Consider the following 18,576-nt stretch of genomic DNA (forward strand, 5'->3'; position numbering starts at 1 on the left):
TGTTTGCTACGCAATCACAATATATAAGTCACAGGGCGTTACTCTCGATAAGGTGGTTGATGCCTGATTGAGCGAGGGAGCGCCAAGACAAGGTCATATGACCGGCACGTGTAATTTAAGTACATAGGTACATAGGGAAGCGGGGCTTACCCTGACGCGGTTAGACCGCGTCTGCCCCACCAAAGGACCACATTAAGGTCCTCGGCAGGGCAGTGCTCCCGAGCTTCCTCCCTCGATCATCAATTTACCTACCTTTTCACGAATAGCCTACCGCATTCCGTGATCTAGGTGACGATCACCCTTCAGTGGTTTATGATATCTCCGCGCCAGAGTTCGCGTCCGGCCTATCGTACGTAGCAGTTTCCAGGGTCAAGACCTTAGATGGCTTAATGATTGAGTCGCCGTTTGATCGGAGTAGAATATACCGCGAAGTGCCGGCACAGAGTATACAATTGAAGATAGCGGATTACGAGGCAAGGAAATTGCAGCTATTAGATCCATAGGAATATAAGGTTGACTCGAGCGATATGAGCGAGTATATAACTAATAGCTCTATTGTATAGATGTAAGATTTAGTTGTGTAGGTTTAGCCATCTTAAAAGAAAAGATCTCTAGAGCATCGGAGTTGTTGGCCTCCGGACAGGATATTGTCGCTTCGCTTGCTCTCTACGTTATCTAAATAAGCTAACTATCGCGCTCTAAATTGCCAGGAGCGAGAGAGAGGAAGGAAGCGTCCCGTAGAGCAGCGAAGGGTCACGCGACTGACGAACGAAGCGACGCCAGCAATTTCAAATCATTGTTTCTCTATTTTGTGGTTTAAATATTTATAGATTCTCGTACGTATTACTGCTCTTGAGACTCCGGCTATCTCATTTGATAAGTGGAAACGCTGAGATGTGAGATGTCAGGCCCTTGGCTTCGGTGCGTAACTAATGGTTTGATGTCGATTCCTGTGGCTGTTTCTTCGAACCGCCTCGAAGCGCCAAGCCAATCACGAACTGCCCAGAAAGCTCGGTGCTTATTGGCCTGCGGTGTTCGTTCATTACTAGACCCTAACTAGCCCTACCAGGTGAAGCAGGTAAATTGGAGTCATTTCGATTCCCCCTTTTCAGTTTATCACCGAAGGCATCATGTTATCATCTTAACTTCACACTTCTTCCTCCAAGGGAAACGTTCATCACAACACAACACACCCGTATTGTCGATATCCTCAACGACCACTTTTTTCTCTATTTGCGAGAAAACCTTGGCTAACACGGATTCAAATTCTCCATGTAACTGAACTGTAAAACAGACAGCCCTAGGAAGCGTATCCCTGTCTTGCAGGTATTTGCCTACGACGCACTTGGGCACAGCGGGGTGGGCGTGGCCTTCATGTTGACCGAGTTCACCCCCGGCCGACACAGCGACGGACTCGTTTAACGAGTAAGATGTCCACCCGGGGGAGATCCAGGGACAAATTTTACGCTGGCCTTGCAGACATCCAAATCCAGCTGTCGTCTGTGCGCTTCGACAAGATCGGCTCCGTCGTCTACCGTGATGGACAGTTCGACGTGGGGCCAATTCCCGGCCTCGGTGGCCCGTTCGCCACTGCAGCGGCATGTCATTTCGATCCATAGCTTAGGTGCGTTGCATGGTTGAGTGCCGAAGATAAATGACCTCTTGTTCGGTAACGTGGCGTCTAGCTCTCTCGGCATTCGTCTCGGCCTCAGCCTGCGCGATTCGCGTCGCTGAGTCGCGCTCAACACCCACAAGCGCACACTATGTTGCCACCAAGCAATTGCGAGGGAAGCGCGAATCCCAACCACGCAAAGACGACCGCGCGCGGGGCCCAGATTACTAATGTGCCATGCTGAGGGGCATCTGGGCAAACTGCATAGACTGTAACCGTAGACATTGCCGACGTTCTGGCCACTCTCGTGACAATTATAGTTGTCAAGTCCATGGTCTTCCTGCCAAAAATGCTGATCAGTGTACGCGCGCGTGTGCGTGTGTATTTGTGTGTTAGTGTGTTAGTGTATCAGTGTTACTGTGTATTCAAGCTGGACTTGGAACATGTTCGCGAGGGAGATTCGAAGGACTGGCCATCTGGGGTCATATTTGCATTCTTGGGAGCGTCCAACTGCACCTTCCAATTTAGATTCACTTCAGGCACCTTTGGTGGGTGGTAGTTTCCAATCCATTTTGGCGCGCGCGCTTTGATCTCGACTGGCAGGAACGATATTCCCCGGTCGTCATCTATTGGAAAGAGCATCTGCTTAGAGCGCTTGTGGCAAAGAGATGATTTACATGACTACCTAATTTGTCAATTCAATAAAAATTTTTGTGAACGACTGTAGATGACTTACCTTTCCCTAATCAGGTTCGCTGCTTAACTATCTCTTGCGCCGATGTTGACGCATCCATTTCTTGCGGGCGAATTGTAGAGGCTTCCATTTCTCGCGGGGGTATCGGCGAGGCATCAAATTCCCCTGGCGGTGTCAATTGGTCACTGTGCAGTTGCGCTTTATCGTAGATTGGGTCTGCAGACTCGGAGCGTACTATTGACTCCGCAGCCAAACGATTTTTTCGGCGACGAATCCAATAGGTAAGGGCCCCGAGTATCATCGTCAATCCTACGATCGACCCTGTTGCTGCACCAGCAATCAAGCTATTTCTCGACCCTGACAGAGTCGCCGCCGTGCTTGTCTCACCTAATAAGTTGTTTAGGACCATATCTGATACACTGGTATTCGCCTTTGATAAAATAGGGAGCTACTCACTGGTCGAGCCTGCCGTAATGGTTGTGGTATATGTTGCAACGGTGGTGATCTTAAAGGCAGACAAAATCGGCACCATCTCAATGAAAGTAGAGTTATAGGCGTCAGTACGGCCGTCTGAGAGTGTTCTCGAAACCAAGCTAGTGGTGGTGTGATAGGTGAAATAACTTGAGGCTAGGGTCGACGTGTGGAACTATTCTCCAGTTGCATTGCAGTAAGTCAGGTGGGGGACTTTTGGAACACCCCTGCCTATGGAACAGCCCCTGAATCGGACCCCGCACAACACCACAAACTTCAATTGCCTACAACTTTGTCAATTAATTAGCTACAATGATGAAGTCTTCAGTATCGGATTTTCCTGATTCTTCTCTTTCAGAATAACTAAGGTCCTCTCTGCCAGCCTCTCTCTGTGAGGCACGAACCTCCTCAATTCCAGCGAACTGCGTATTAGGGTCGACTTGGACCTTCCTTCTCTTTCGGCCTCTTGTGCGTTCTAGGCTTTTTTCTGCAGCCTCCAATTGATGCGCCGTATTGGCTAGTTGGAAAACCACGTAATCGAAGGCTTTTGCGGCCTTGCGTATGAAAAGTCGGTCGTTGGCAGTCCGTTTCTGGCCGGCTAGAAAAACCTGCCCCTGAATACGGAAATCCTTCGGCTTTTTAGGGGTAAACCATATAGGCCGGCCCTCCGAATTCTTATTTAGAATGGGGTTATGGACCTCTTGAAGGTCTATAGAAACCGTAGAGGTCAGTTGACCAACGTCGCCGTCAGAATTCTTAATAACAAGGCCGTTGCTTAGGGGCTTCCTGAGGCTGACCGGCCAGAGGCCTGTAGCTTTCCAGCCGGCTTTGATATTAGATTCAGTCATTCCATAGACCCTGGCTTGCCGGTAGCATTCTAGGAAGGCCCTCTTTTCAGCAACAATGCCTTCGTCGAAGCCGGAAACAACCTCGTTATGCTTGGCTCTGTACCGGGCTTTTAGAGGGCTGAAAACCGATAAATCCAGGGGCTGGAGAACGTGGGAGGTGTGGGCTGGTAGAAATAACAATTGTACGTTGTTAGAAAAGGCTAGCCACATGAATTCTTCGGTGGTATGACTACCGTGGCCATCTAAAATAAGGAGGCGCTTCTCCGAGGGGGTAGCTGGCCGAGTCTCTGGAAGAAAGATATTGCAGAGCCATGCGACGGCAGTATCATCGTCAGACCAGCCGTTTTCAGTGGGTTTCCACTTCCAGCCCTTAAATGGCTGTAAATCGCGTGGATACCATTGTTGTTGAAGGCTTCCACCTTTGAAAATGACGACTGGGTTCAAATACCGGCCGTCAGCGGAAATACATTCGATAATCGAGGTCCAAATTCGGTCTCCTTTCTTCTTTTTCTGGAATTTCTTTCTTTCCTTAGATCCAACAACCAGGCGGTTATCTCCAATGCCAGAAGCAATGCCAGTTTCATCCATATTATACCTATGCTTGGCTGGAATAGCCTCCACGCCTGGAGGCTTCAAATAGTCAAACCAAGGCCGGATAACGGCCTCACAGGCTCGATCAGCACGGTTTGCATGGATTCTCCGAGGCCTAATTGTAGAAATAGATGGATTTCTAGCCAAAAACCGGCTAGTCCAGCGTTTTCCGAGGGTCTCGTTATCTTCGAGCATTCTTCTAGCTAGTTTCCGAATTTGGGCGTGGGTTGGAGGGTGACCGAGCGACCCTTGGAATACAATCCATTCGGTTAAGCGTTCTTCCATAGCCGGAGAAAGCTTTTGATTAAGAATTTGGGCCTTGGAGGCTGGCTCGGAACCACGAACCCGATTAAAGAGAGTAGTAGGGGGGATGCCGTGATTTTCAGCAGAGCTACGGAGTAAGCCGGTTTCTGCATACTCTGCCAGCGCATTCTGCAAATCCAACTGCGTATATCGCTTCATCTTTCATTTCTCAATTGAATGGAGAAAAGAAGATAAGTATTGAAGCAGAATTGGTCAAGTTGCAAGCGATTGAAATAGGTGAGTTGGGTGGCGAGCGGCAAGTCCTTGATGACAAACCTTGTTCCAAATCCAGGGGTGTTCCATAAGCAGACCACCTGACTTAGTCCACAAACTGCTTGAGGGACGACGCATTGTTGAAGTCTGTCGTGCTGAGATTTGCGTTTTCCGTAATACACTGCTCGCAAGCGGTGTAGTAGAGCTCAAAGCCAGAGTCCGGGAGGCATAACTCCGGCTTCTTCCCAATCGTTTGTGCCTTGATATAGGCATTGTCTACAGCAAAGCCGGTTAAAGAATAGTAAATATTAGTATTTCTGTCTTGGAGAACATACTGCACATATCATAGCAGACTGCTGGTACGATATCTTCGGACATTCTGAAAATTTCCCCGGTCTGGGCCGTGGTGGCGTGAGATGCGTCAAATCACTTGGCGGGTGACTGATCTAGTGACTGGTGACGCCGCGGGAGAATGTCAAAAAGGTTTTAAGAGACAGTTGATTCTGCGGACAGCACTTAATTAAGGCACGATAGGTAAGCGGGATTTTCGGCAGCGCTTTTTTTAGGTTCCTAGATAAGGACTGTGCAACACCGGAAAATTAAACCAGCTGAAGCAAGAGCATGCACTGCCCCTCATCTCTGCCGTATTCATTGAAAATGCAGGGGGTCGGTGAAGATGGTACGAATGGGATGCATTATCAATTTCTCCAAATTGCAAACAGTGAGTGAGTTTGGGGGCTAAGCTGTAATTCCCAGGAACCTACACCTTCAGCTACTTTACTGATATTACATTTGCCAAAATAAGAGCATCCGCTCTTGCACCGCCCTTCGTCCTTGGACCCCAGAAAAATTTGCGCGCTCTCGTGTGGATCCCGGACTTGCCCGGAAGTGTAATTTTTCAGCATCACCAGTTCGTAAAACTTGGACGTGATTCACATGAAGCGGTCTAGACTCCGTTCCTGCAAGCCATATAATCAGCCGCCTCCGGTGTTCGAAAGCTTAGGAGCAAACGTAAACGGGCACTAGGACAGTGATCAACGGGAGACGACTCGGCATTGTGGCAAACGTCGAGGCCTGCAGATTGGCGCATATATCCCAACGACAGTTGATGCTCACGGTCCCGGCGATGCTCACGGTCCCGGCGATGCTCGGCCCGCAGCGATTGGAGATGCTATTAGCCGGCGAGGTCATCTCTAGAAACTCGAGGAGGGCGACTTTTTTGTTGGTTCTGTGTAGATTGTAGGCAAAGGCAACAACGTCGCCGGAAATCTTGGACACGAGCCCATTCGTCGTAAAGCTGACTCTGCCCAGATCCCTGACTGCCAACACGGCGGCGTGGCGGCTGTTTGGTTTGACCTTGGCATCACATTTGTACCACACCTGGCGATTGACTCTCTTATGTTTATCAACCATGCCAGCGGGTGCCGCGAGCTCGTTGTCCGGGTCCCGGGTCCCGGGTCCCGGGCTGCCAGCCTGTCCGTCTCGCGTGCCGCCTCGTTGCGGTAGGCCACGTTGCAGCCGTTGACGACTCGTGCACGGAGATGGAAGCCGTCAAATGCGAGAAGCAACGTGGCCAGGGTTGAGACGCCGATCAGAACATTGAAGAGGGTCGTGCTAAGATGCATTTTCGGAACGCCGGGTGAGATCTCGATGCGCGTGGTTGGTGGGTGTTGTGTGGGAGAGACCTCGAGGCTCGGTGGTATCGATGCAGTTAGTTTGATGAATAGGTGAGGGTTACTGGCTTGAAATTGATGTCGCGGGAAGACACATGATGGAAGAAGAACGAGGAGGAGAGCAAAGGGGCCGAGCTACTTTAAATTCATCCTTACAACCTTTGCGATGCAAGCTTCGCGACTCTGGTCGTCTTGTCCATTATCCAATGCTGGCCTCGTCTCTTGTCCAAGATACGGCTTGGAGGGCTGGTTCCGAAGGCTGGTCCCGAGGCCTCCAGGCCGGCGGCGGAAGATGGGACCAGGCACATGCACCAGCTTCGGTGCCCCGTCGCGTGGTCGCTGGTGTTTGGGACTGTTCAGCGTTGTTCAAGAAATTTTTCGAGGGCGCGAGGAGCAATTATGGTAAATGGTTCCGAGGCGGTGGATTGGCTGGACGGTGGACCAAATCAACGGATAAAACGCCATGCCCACCCAACAAGCATTAACACGTTCGCTCGTTGCACTAGCCGTGATATCTACATATCTACCATTTACAAGCCACACTACCTATTCTATCACTATCTCGTCCATTGCCGCGGTCCTTAATCCTTGACAGTTAACATCCCCTCTCTCCAGGCTCCCCGATTATCTCCAGCGGTTTTGCCGAGGCAGACTCGAGCCCTTGCGCAGGTGCCACTGGGGGCGGGGCGGCTTCTAGTTCCTGGGCGGGTGACGGCGATGCTTCCAGTTCCTGCGCGGGTGACGGCGATGCTTCCATCTCTTTTGGCCGCGTATTTTCCGTCAGCCCATCGAGTTCCTGCCGAGGAATCGACGAGTCCCCGTGCAGTTCTAACTGCTCTTTATTCCGGTTCAGATCTGGTTCTAGAACCTCAGCGATGATGGACTGTGCAGACGCTCGTTTCTGCTTGCGGCGACGAATCCGATACAGCAGGGCCCCGAATATCATGGCCGCTCCAGCAATTGAGCCTGTTGCTGCGCCGGCAATCCACGCGCTTCCCGACCCCGACGGAGTGGGCGTTTGAGTAACAAGAACAGTTGCAGTGGTTGGGACTGCGACCGTGGTTGGACTTGGGACCGTGGTGGTGAATGTAAACGCGGACATGATTGGCACCAGCGCAGTCGTGGTGGAGTGATATGTCGCAAATAGACCATATGACTCGGTCGAAAGCTCCGTAAGAGTCTTTGTTGATAAACTGAAATACTGTGCCGATGACAGAGTCAAAGAAAAGTCAAGCTTTTCTGCGGTTCCGCTGCAATATAGCGAGTACTGCCCAAACTTGGCATCCAACTCGGACGCGGCGACAGTAGCATTATTGCCAGACGTGTTTCCATTCACACAATCCACGCATGCCGTGTAGTAGAAGGCGAATGCCGATGATGGGTCGCATATTTCTTGCGTTTTCCCAACCATTTGCGCCTCCATTGCGGCAGCATCTGCGACAGACAGGCTTAGTTAAGGCGGTGTTGCCCCAGGCTTGTTCAGTGCAGGAACATACCGCAAACATGATTACAGACTGCGGGTAAAGAACTCATGGTAGATTTTCTCACAATGTGCCGCGGTATGAAATGCACATATTAAGTTGCCCAACTCGTGGGCGAGGCCGAACGCGATGGAATGAGGAGATCGTTTCCAGAGGAAAAGGCAGCCCAAAGACTTCAAGCTCTTGTCCTCACGGGTGGGTGACGGGGTGCATCGTCTTTATTAAGTAGGTGTCCGAGTGCACCAAGTAATTAATTCTAGCTAGTGCCAATTAGCTATCCGGTCAGTTTAGTTAGCACTACAGTCTAGATCAATCAACATGAGTGCACGACAGCCTGGGCGTGCAGCAACCACTCAACCAAGGTACCCAGGCCTGCCCTTGTACGACCACCACTGAGACTGGAGTGGTCACCCAAGATTTGCACGTTGCAAATCTATTAATTATCACCCACCTTGGTGGGAGTGCGCCGGTGCGGCAAGCCTTGCACTGCCTTAGAGTCCACGGGTCTTTGCATGGAGTTGGCCACGTGAAAATTGACAACGCAGCGGCTACATGTTCTGGCAATATATCTCGAAATGCCGTGAGACGTCGCAAAAGACACTCAAAGTAGTCCCCGAATTCCGAAGTCGGAAAAGTTGCGCAACAGGCGGGGCATAAGACGAAGGCCAATTACCTGGGAATTTCACACTTGACAACGCAGACCGATTCATCGGTGTTTCTGAAATAATTATTCGTCTGCATCGCACGCGCTGATAAAGCGTTCATTGTCCACTCCATGATACTGGCTTGGCGGTTCTAAGCGACATGGATTGGATTTTCTGGCCCGTGATTAAAGTTGACAGTGGCTTGAAGGGTCTTGAATTGTCTGTCCAAATCCAATCTAATAATACAGGAAAGAAGGCCTTTTATGCTTCCAAGAAAAGGACAAAGGAAACCTGGTTCAACCGTCTGTTCAGTCGTACTACGTAAGGGACTCAGCCGTAGCAGGGGAGAAAAAGAGGGCATTAAGAAGTCCGGGAGCCCGAAAAAAGGGATCAGGGCTGAAAGTAACGAATGAAGGGATATGCAGGGATATGCAGGCATGTGACTTGACAATGTGGCTCAAAAGTGGCTCAAAAGTGGGCGACAGATTTCATTTAGTGCCTTAATCTGGGAGTGCTAGAGAAGGAGCGACTATAGAGGGAGGTGATCACCAAAATTGCGAAATTGCAGAACGACTAGACCAAAAAGAAGAAAGAAGAAAGAAGAAAGAAGAAAGAAGAAAGAAGAAAGAAGAAAGAAGAAAGAAAAAAAGAAAAAAGAAAAAAAAAGAAAAGGAAACTGCGGATAACCATAACCACACCTCCCCGGTAAACCTTGGTTGCCTTTGAAAGATGCTCTGTTTGTCATCATGGCGTCGTTAGCGCTGCGAGATCGTCTCTACTCCTCTGCCGGCAGCCCATAGTCAGCCCTCGAGGCACCAGCCGCCTTGCCGACCGTCACCTCGGGCAGGGGCTGGTAGTCGTGGTAGTAGGACAGCTTCCCGACCTCGTCGTAATGCTCAGCCTTGCCCTTGAGAATGTACACCTTGGTCTTGGGCAGATTTTCCCAGGGTATGACAATGCCGTCTGTCTGTGCAGGGGAAACACGCAGCGGATTAGCCCCCGCTCATCAGTGACACTATACAGATGTTGGACTATGGTGGAAGCGAAAAGGGAAAAAAAATGCGTACCCTTACGGCAACCCAGCTAAGGTTGTCGGCGAGATGGTCCCGCACACTGTCGGGCTTCAGATTGTGGATCTCGCCGACCCGGGACTCCCTGCGTCCTGGTAAAGCGACACGGTCAGCGGCACCGTGGCGCGCGAGAGCACGCCGTCGTCGTGCTGCTGCTGGCAGTTGGCATTATCGCCTTCTTGGGCGGGTAATACTGGTGCTGCTGCAGTGCGGTGGAAATCTTTGCGAAGTCGAGCGTCTCGATAACTTCGCCCATGAGTTCATAGAGGGTTTGCTAACAACAATCATTGGTTAGCAACTTGGAAGCACACCACCCAAATCGGGGCGGGAAGTCTGGCGTCGGTGTCGGCCCGCACCTTAACAAAGCCATGTATGGACGGTGCCACGTAGGGAAGGTGAGCATGTTGTGCGTGCAATTGATGCTGTGCGTATATCCCTTCCGCCCGTGTGTCCATCCCAATTGACGTTATTGGATGCCCCCCGTGAGCTTCACGGCAGTCTAGAACTTGATATGCAGCCACCTCGCAGCCCCGCTTCTCCAGGTGGGTGTGTTCAGCTAGCCCAACCAACGAACTCTTCCGTCTGGCAGATATCGTCTTGGGCCGAGTGCTGTTTCTGACACGTTGCCGCAGTCCCTGGTTGGCACAACGCCCTTGGGAGTCTTAGACCTTCGGGGATTAAGCACATACGTAATTATTGCGGCGATGCAGCCCGCTCATGACGGGGCTCTGTGATTCAAATGGCTGCCAATCGCGGTGTCCGTTGAATTTGAGAAGTGGTATGACAGCGCCGCCATGTCAATGTCCCTTGATCTCCACCATCTCCGAACGCAATGACGCGTCTGGCACCGTCAGCGTCTCGTCCATCCCGATTCGTTACGAAGAGGTCACCAACATCCAATTCGCCGCTCCCTGCCTCGCCTATGTTAGTCCTCTCGACCCTGGCATAGACCCCGATGCTATGATAGCTAGACTGCATCGCCCAAGAGTCGTAAGGGGTTTTCATGATGTACGACTGGGCCGGGTAGAGAGTGTCATTGGCTTCTACCACAACCCTGTGGCTGCCGCGCATCTTTTCAAGCCCTGTTAATGGAGTACGGTATCCGACCTTGGCGACGCCGACGCAGAGCTGTCCCAGCGGGCTCGCTGGGTAGCAGCCAGCCGCCGAAAGGAGACGGCAAACCCGTATGATACCTACCAGGTACTGACAGTTCTCACTGCTCTCCCCAGCTGCGTTCCTTCTCTGCGGGGAAATTCGTAGCATTCCTACCTGGTCGTGCATAGCCGCCTGGCTTGGGCTGGACGCCAGCCCCGGTGATAACGATGCAGGCAGGTTAGGGATGGTGAGGGTGTTCTCTCCGGGATTGGCTGGAAGCCGCCGCCACCCACCTGTACACCCAGTCAGACGTCAGACACCTGACAAGGCTCTCCCAGCCAAAATGGTCGAGCTGTGCAGATTGAGGAAATGAACAGACATTTCTCGTGGGCGGCGTGTTACTTGGTGAACAGTCAAGTCATCTTGCAACCTCCTTATTTTAATCTGAAAACCGAAGTGATCGAGAGGGACCGCGGGACTGACATCAACCCAGCCGCACCCACCGTCTCGTGTTTGGAACCTGCCGAATTACACGGTAGAAGCGCTCCTCAGTTGCCTCTACCTCGAGCGTGCCCACGCGGCGAGCCGCCTCGCCGTCCCAATAGACGATGAGAAACGTCCATACCAGAATAGGCGAGGATATAACCCCGTTTATCAAAGCGCGCTTGCTGTCCGATACTATCCCATCGCCGGAGGCTCCATTGTCTGAGTGTTCGCCGTCCAACCTCTCGTCGTACGGCAATATCCCGCTGCCGGTTGACAATGATGTCCTATCGTGTGAAGTCTTATCATCGTCATCATCCGAATCATCAGAATCGTCATCCGAATTCTCCTCATCCGACTCCCCATCATCCGACTCCTCATCATCCGACTCTCCATCCGACTCCCCATCATCCGACTCCCCATCATCCGACTCCTCCTTCTCGCACGCCAGCAGCAGCACACAGTCCCACGTCCGCCGCAGCACGCCACCACCCTCGTCGAGCCCCGCAAAAAACGACGCATTTCCCCAGATGCGCGCTTCTGGGATCACCCTCTCGTCACCCACGTAGCTGTGCTTCTCACAAGGGTGGCAGGTACACACGCCCGCCATCATTCGCGGATGGTCCCTCAGCAGGTTGTTGCACCGCACGCGCATGATCAGCGTCCGGACATGGATAAACGGCGACAGCTCGCGCAGCATCCTCGGCTGTGCCCCGTCTGCCGGCCGCAGGTCCCACAGCGGCACGCGCGCTCCGCTGGCCGTTTCTACCTCGACATGCACCTGCGCGTGCCGTGTGCTCGGTTGAGGCAGCGGCCCCGCCGACCCGCGGTGCGCGTTGGCGTACTCGACCGGCCCCGTCCAGCCCGTCCACGACCAGCTCGGGAAGTCGCCCTCCCGCCGCGTGAGCGCAGCAGTGCTGTCCGACGCCTGCGTGTGCTCCGCGGGCTCCCACGCTAGGCCCATGGCGAAGCCGGCCGTGAACGCCTGCGGGGATGCCGGGTCCGGCGGGGCGGCGGAGCCGGTGTCGATGTCTCGCGCGGTTGTTAGGACGGGTACGCCGTGGTAGCTGTAGAAGGGTGCGCGGGCCAGCAGGCCGCGGAACGCGTGCAGCACGTCGCTGGCGACCGTCAGGTGCCGGCTGGTGTAGGCCGCGATGTGGTCGGCGAGCGTGCGGTTGGCCGACCGCGTGTAGCGGGCAGGGTTGCGGTCCGTCGGGTACCAGTTGCTGAAGTGGCTGGCCGGCAGCAGTGGCGCCGGGCCCGTTTGAGCGTGATGGGGGGTTCTGCTGCCGGCGGCCACGCTCTCGATGGCCGACGCCATGGACTCGGCGGCCGTCGTGGCGCCGCATACAAAGTAGGCCTGCAGCGGTGTGAAGACGACGGCGCGCCGCGACAGCACCGCCTCCTGGTACGTCCAGCCGCGTGTGGCCCATGTCGTGTGCTCCAGCGCGACACGCAGGAGGGGCAGCCCGGCGACGAGCGTCATGTCGTGCACGCGGGCTGTCGCGCGGTCCCGCGTGCGCGGCTGGCTGACGCCGGCGAGGCCGAAGCTGGCGTCGGTGCCGGCGGCTGCCACCAGGGTCGCGTAGGCGCCGCGGTAGATTTGGTCCATGTTTTGGATCTCCTCGAGCTTGGCGTCGTGGTTGTCTTGGTCGATGCAGTACTTGTCGACCCACAGATAGCGTTTGCCGAGCTTCGCCACGGTTTGCATGGCGTCAGTGACGACTGCGGGGATGCCGGTTGGCTGTAGTCTTCCCTTCGCGGCGCTTCCGCCTTGTGTTGTCGTGGTTGTCGACGCTGACGGCGCTCCCCAGACGTAGCTCAGGGCAAAGTAGTCGTCTCTGGGCAGGTCCATTTGCACAATCTCGTGTGTTGGGCTGATGCAGTCGATGCACCGGACTGCTATCTTGGGCTTGGACTTTGGGCGGCGGCACTCGCCGGCATGCTTTGAATCGCATTGCCTCAGCCACCCGCGGATGCGGGCGTAGCTGACAGAGGCTGGGTCGAACGGAGACGCTGCGAGATATGGGCGGTCCTGCGGCGTGACGGTGTCTGGCGTGGTCTGCAGGAGAAAGAAGGCGCCCTCGTTGTGGATGGCGCGCAGGTTGTGTGTGTTCCCTAAAAAGCTCCAATACTCGGCTTCCTCGGCAACCACGGCGACAACCGGGACTGGCAGCTGGTGCGTGTATCCATCTCCGCCAGAAATCGCGCGGTTGTTGAGCAGCCGCAGGTGCCATTTTTCCTTCTCCACGCCGCTGGAGTCTGGCTCTGAGCTGATTCTGTCAGAGGAGAGATAGCGCACCGCGCGAAAGAGTCGGCACAGAGAGCAGTCGGCGTCGATGAAAAGGGGCTCGAGCGTGCACACTTTGAAGCCCTCCCACCAGCGCTCGCGCGGGAATCCGCGAAAGGCAAAGACAGCTTCAAAGTCGATGGCATTGCACCGGCTGCAGAGGCCGTCGGCGCTGATAAGCACTTGGTCTTGGTCGATGGGTATTGAACATGCGGATCCCGAAGATGAAGCTGTCGTCGATCCCTGGGCAGGCTCGTCGTCTTCCTGTGCTCTGGAGCGTCGCTTCAAGTTGCGGATCCATGAAGGGATTGCCAGCCTTGGACGTCGTTTCGGGCGACCGGTAGCTCCGGGCAATGGCATGGTGGTGGAGTGGAGATGCAAAATTTCCTTCCACCGGTCTGAAAAGCCGAGAAGAGGGGTTTTCACGGCCTAGAGCTAGACCTATCTAGGATCTACGGCTGTAGTGCGGCTGATGTCAGAGTCGCTAATCTACTTGGCGTTTCCTTCCACGGACCGACTACAAGGCTAGTTTGGTTCGTACAAGACCCAACTTTGTATCAGGCTAGGCCTTGATCATTTCGACCATGACCTCGAGCTCGTCAACAGTGTCGTCTTCTTGGCCGTTCAGAATCCGCCTCGTGCCAGCGCTGCCGTCCGCCTCGGTTTCGTCCGAATGTAGCCTTCGCTCCGGTGCTAGGGGCTCTGTGGTCGAGGGGGCAGCGTCCTGTTCCAAACAGACGTTGCGAGCACCTCGTTGACACACCTCGCTGGGGATTCCGTTCTTCGTCCACTCCCTCTGGCGGGGACTGAAATCCTCGGCCGCGTTGTACCGAGGGCGTCTGGTGCTCCCCACGAGACCGCCGGTATGCAGGTATTTCATCGACTCGAGGAAGCGCAACAACTCAGCTGAGTAGCAGCCTGCTTCGCGAGCTTTCTCGATGTTTCTCTGCAGCTCATTCCAATACTTGATGATCTCTTGTCGGCATATTTCCTTTGCCTCGTCGACATATTTCCTTTGCCTCGTCGACGCCGACGGAGCGCAGCCTCGCCAAAACATCAACTGCGTTTACGGTATTCGCTTGCTTGTTTGATGACTGCGCCAGAAACCGCTGCTCCTTTTCCCGCGAGAAGATGTCGTTTGTCGGGGATATAGCGGCCCAAGCCGGGTGAATCCGTGCTCGGGGATAGTTAAGCCCATGCCAAAGTACATCAGGCCGGTTGTGAAACTGTTAGGAGAGGTTCGGTCGGGTTAGGCTGGGATAAATGCGGGCAAGTGCGCGCCATGGAAATATGGATGGAGGTACTCACTGCCTTCCGACATCCGCAGCTCGAAACTAGACAAAGTCTTCAAATGTGTCGAATTGGACATTTGTTCCCCCTCCACCCCACCTTCTAGGTAGCTGGCCCACATATTGAGGGCTTTCTTGGCACGTGTTACGGCACGGCCGAACTATGGTCCGTGGTACCGCAACCATGCCCTGGCTGCAGGCTCCACCCTGGAGCCCCCACGCTCCCAAATCGAGCCCCACTCCTCCCAATTGGGACTAGCTCAATTGCCCCTCTCCCCCCACAAAACCCGGCCTGCAGGAACCGCAGGCTTCTTCTTTTCCTTTTCCTTTCCTTAGCTTCGTTATTTTATGAATACAGTCATTCCTACTTGCAGCCTTGACTCTCGTAAATACCTGCCTTGACAGCACGCTCTCTGTCGATGCTGAGAATTCTGTGACTTGGCTTTACAAGCACCCCCTTCTTTCCCGAGGCCCGGGAGCTCTGAGAAGAACGCTGGCCCCCGGGTCTGAATGTGTCAATCATGTTACCAAGCACCTCGGTATGCTGTCCCCGTGGATTAGCGTGCCTAGCGGACTAAAAAGGTAATTAAGATGGATGTCCGGCTTACCTTGGGCTCGTCACCGTACTTGGCAAGATCATTAGCGAGAACGGCAAGATCATCGGCGAGAAATCCAATCTCGGCCCCGTACGAGACCATCTCCAGCTGGTCGGGGATGCAGCCAGGAAATCCCACCGAAACGACGTTGAAGCGGGCACTCATGGTTCCCGCGTAGTATTGGCACGGCTCCACGCTCTCGCTCCAGTCCTTTTGGCCCAGGATGGAGCCGAGATCTCCAAGCTCGTGGCTGTTGTGCAACCGCACTTCGCCGCCATCGCACAGCCCATGCGAGTTGTACAGCGAGGGGTCGACGACTGACGAAAATGCCAACTCCATGTTTCGAATTGCGTGGTAGACAGAGCCGGGAGATGAAATGTCTTGAATAAGCCTGCGAGGCCGAGTGATCGATTATCTCTCATCATATGTTCGGAGACGACAATTCGCCGCCTCCAAAGACTGTGGGCAACCAAGACCGCCATTGGGTCGCTTTCTTCAGCTTTCAGCTTCGTCGTCTTTTGTCCAACTGCATCTAGCTCACTTGGAATCACGCTTTCATGTCCGCCAAACCGCCCAGATTTCGATGCCTACATGTCACCCCTTTCTCACGGGTTACGGCCCCGGTGTGCAGTCTGAGTCGCAGGCAATTAAAATTTCATTCCACCTCTCACTCTATCATCGCTACTCTGTGTAATCTCAAAGAAAAAACTGTACGGACTGGAACCGAGTCCTCTTCGCAACACGCACGTCCCCAAACTGACGGAGACAAGGCTTCTGGGCTTGCCACCTCCTTCCCCCTCTTCTGTATTTCCCATTAGACTCGAGTCACTTTTTTCCTTCCTTGGGCTTCCCGGCCTCCAGTTCCTTATGTCTGGCAATCACCGCTTCGCGGAGCCTCGTCAGCGCCGCAAGCGTCGTATTCCGGCGCACTTCGTTGCGCCCTTGTCCCTCAAAGTGGTATGGGAAGTCGTAGGCTTTTCCGTCGGGATGAGCGATGCCGATAAAGACAGTGCCCGGGGGTGATCCCAAGTCCGCATTCCTGCCGGCCACGCCAGTGGTGCCGATGCCCCAGCTTGTCTTGCGGGGCGGCTCGGTACCGACCTCGTACCGCATAGCATTTTGCGCGCCTTGCGCCATGGCTTTGGCCACCGTCCCGTGGTACACGGTATATTTCTCGATGACGTCGCTGCCGACCTTGAGGACGCGCACTTTGATGTCTGGCGCGTACGCTGTGACGCTGCCCCGAACCACCTGGCTCGCCCCATCCACCGAAGTCAGTGCCATCGAGACCATCCCCCCGGTCAGCGACTCTCCCGTGGCCACTGTCTCGCCGGCCGCGCTCAGCCGGCGAATTACGTCTTGGGCGAGATCATGGATTTCGGTGTCCATGCTGGAATTGCTTGAACTGCAAGATTTAGTCCGAGATGGGAAATGGTGACGGGATGCCTTTTTTGGAGGCTTTTGCTTGATGCGAAGAGTATATAACAATGCTGTTCTAGCGAGATCGAAAAGGGAGTTGTGCGAGTGTTGATTGTTCAAATCTTTCCTTGCTTTCAGAAGCCAAGAGGGAACCCAATATTTATACCAGACTTGAACAAGAAAGATGAACTGCCAAATCAGGTTTTAATCAAGCTGGCGGGCTGCGAGCCAGGCGCCCCGTGGCCGGCCGGCCATGGCAGCCGGGCAGGGCAATTGGGAAAGCAAGGCAGTGCGGAATAAGATGGAAGGCTGTTGATATTGTCATCTCGGACAGCCGGCTGGTTCGTGACTTGAGACGGGGCCAGGTATCGATCAGGCCCCATCTGCGACAGAGACTTTGCGGCGCATGCGGCATCGTCATACGGAATCCAATAGATGCCGTTCGGCATTTGCATCGCCTCGACGTCAGCTTGGACAAACCAGCCACCGCCATTGGCCAATTCAGGTCCACCATAACTTGGCCGTTCCCGTCCCGTACGGCGTAGCAAAGAGGCTCGTCTTTTGTTACTGGATTAGGGCTTGGTTTCTGGATGCTTCTTCAAACCAAAGAGGCTCAGAGCTTGTTGGGTTTCAGACCGAACCATGACAAATTCTGATAATTGTCTGGAAGCACCATCCCTTCTCTAGATTAATTCCATAGACTTCTTTTCTCTCAGTTGGATCGCGGGCCTTTCTTGGGACCTTGTCTCGGACTTGTACAGTTGGTGCCTGTATTGAGTCATTTTTGCCTTCACAGGCATAATGACTCTATGCTCTATGTCTGCAATAGGCCTTTCGATTAGTTTCCGACGACTGCGAACATTCCTCCCCACTTCCAAGGTCCTGTGAGAAGTTGCACACTGAACTCGACGAGTTCATGGATCCGACCACACCGAATTAGAATCCATTCACTTACTTGGCTGGCGAAGAACTCGCTCAATAGCACAGATGCCCGTGTCTCTCTTCTCACAATGACGGCGGCCCTTGCGTCAAGGTGCTGCGTCGGCTCGATGTAACGTCACCCTAGTATCGCAAAAGCCAGCCTCCCTTCAAGGTATCAACATTTTGATGGCTCAAATTTCACCAGATAATTTGAAGCTCGAATTTCACCCGATAATATGGCCCTCTTTTAAAGGTCATCACATCCCCCCCCAGTCGAAGCGAATTGCCAATTGAATACATGCGCGCCGTGTACGATAAGAACTCGAGATCAAGAATACTCCCACTTTGTAATTGTTGTTGGGTTGGTTTATTTCGTCACGCAATGCCTCGCCGAGTTTCCGAAAGCGAGAAGTGATTGATTGAATATCGCTGAGACTGGCGCTCTGTCTGTTTCCTTCCTACCTGTTCATTTTCTTTCTCGGCACGCCTTTTGTTTCTTATGGAGACGTGGAGCACGATGAGTTCATTGGCGCATGCCAGCAGTCCAGCAGACTCACTTGCTAGGACGAAGCCGACGCACCCGAGGGAGCGTTTGATCTGCCAGGCAGCAAACAGGATTACTTTCTCGGTATATTAGGTCGCTCTCTCCCCCACGGCGCCACAGCCGTCGCTCATTTCATTTCGTCCCGGCGGTCAGGCACATCGGATGCCAAGCCTGGAGCCGGCGGGCAGCGGGCAGCACATCGCCCCCCAAAAGTCCGGCACGCGCAACAGCCCGACCCCTTGATCGACAGGCTAAATGCCACCTCCTGACACCGATGAAGCGGATGCGCGAGGCTTCACTGGCCGCGATGGCCACTACCGAGAAATGCAAAACAGGAAC

At 53.9% G+C, this 18,576-nt stretch overlaps 6 protein-coding genes across 6 annotated transcripts; all 6 read right to left on the reverse strand.

Moving 5' to 3' along the window:
- Positions 1–2,238: 2,238 nt before the first annotated feature.
- B0T26DRAFT_729193 (uncharacterized protein) lies at positions 2,239–2,885 on the reverse strand. Its single transcript, XM_060442948.1, has 3 exons — positions 2,763–2,885; positions 2,349–2,693; positions 2,239–2,293 (listed from the first exon to the last, which is right to left on the reverse strand). Exons 1-2 carry the CDS (start codon positions 2,836–2,838, stop codon positions 2,359–2,361), a joined length of 411 nt encoding a protein of 136 aa, XP_060292218.1. The 5' UTR covers positions 2,839–2,885; the 3' UTR covers positions 2,239–2,293; positions 2,349–2,358.
- A 1,953-nt stretch (positions 2,886–4,838) lies between these two features.
- B0T26DRAFT_756512 (uncharacterized protein) lies at positions 4,839–5,110 on the reverse strand (the record flags this gene model as incomplete). The annotated part of the gene is made up of 2 exons (XM_060446108.1): positions 4,839–5,008; positions 5,068–5,110. The coding sequence occupies 2 exons, from the start codon at positions 5,108–5,110 to the stop codon at positions 4,839–4,841; spliced, it is 213 nt and encodes a 70-aa protein (XP_060292219.1).
- A 621-nt stretch (positions 5,111–5,731) lies between these two features.
- Positions 5,732–7,828, reverse strand: B0T26DRAFT_680690 (uncharacterized protein; the record flags this gene model as incomplete). The annotated part of the gene is made up of 5 exons (XM_060440523.1): positions 5,732–5,806; positions 5,849–6,074; positions 6,113–6,346; positions 6,562–6,757; positions 7,006–7,828. 5 exons carry the CDS (start codon positions 7,826–7,828, stop codon positions 5,732–5,734), a joined length of 1,554 nt encoding a protein of 517 aa, XP_060292220.1.
- Positions 7,829–9,305: 1,477 nt separating this feature from the next.
- Positions 9,306–13,828, reverse strand: B0T26DRAFT_756515 (heterokaryon incompatibility protein-domain-containing protein; the record flags this gene model as incomplete). The annotated part of the gene is made up of 4 exons (XM_060446109.1): positions 9,306–9,497; positions 9,598–9,685; positions 9,795–9,874; positions 11,228–13,828. 4 exons carry the CDS (start codon positions 13,826–13,828, stop codon positions 9,306–9,308), a joined length of 2,961 nt encoding a protein of 986 aa, XP_060292221.1.
- A 202-nt stretch (positions 13,829–14,030) lies between these two features.
- On the reverse strand, positions 14,031–15,692 carry B0T26DRAFT_756516 (uncharacterized protein; the record flags this gene model as incomplete). The annotated part of the gene is made up of 3 exons (XM_060446110.1): positions 14,031–14,443; positions 15,151–15,301; positions 15,366–15,692. The coding sequence occupies 3 exons, from the start codon at positions 15,690–15,692 to the stop codon at positions 14,031–14,033; spliced, it is 891 nt and encodes a 296-aa protein (XP_060292222.1).
- A 486-nt stretch (positions 15,693–16,178) lies between these two features.
- B0T26DRAFT_654697 (damage inducible protein CinA) lies at positions 16,179–16,742 on the reverse strand (the record flags this gene model as incomplete). Its single annotated transcript, XM_060438566.1, has 1 exon — positions 16,179–16,742. One exon carries the CDS (start codon positions 16,740–16,742, stop codon positions 16,179–16,181), a length of 564 nt encoding a protein of 187 aa, XP_060292223.1.
- Between the last annotated feature and the right edge of the window lie 1,834 nt (positions 16,743–18,576).

The sequence above is a fragment of the Lasiosphaeria miniovina genome (assembly GCF_030549165.1).
Source record: "Lasiosphaeria miniovina strain SMH2392-1A chromosome Unknown B0T26scaffold_7, whole genome shotgun sequence".
NCBI classification, from domain to species: domain Eukaryota; kingdom Fungi; phylum Ascomycota; class Sordariomycetes; order Sordariales; family Lasiosphaeriaceae; genus Lasiosphaeria; species Lasiosphaeria miniovina.

Bases quoted from the DNA above. Each gene is read 5' to 3' on its own strand.
- B0T26DRAFT_729193 (XM_060442948.1), bottom strand. From the start codon at position 2,838: ATGGTGCCGATTTTGTCTGCCTTTAAGATCACCACCGTTGCAACATAT. The intron at 2,694-2,762 runs GTGAGTAGCTCC...ACAACTTATTAG, and splicing joins CATTACGGCAGGCTCGACCA to GTGAGACAAGCACGGCGGCG.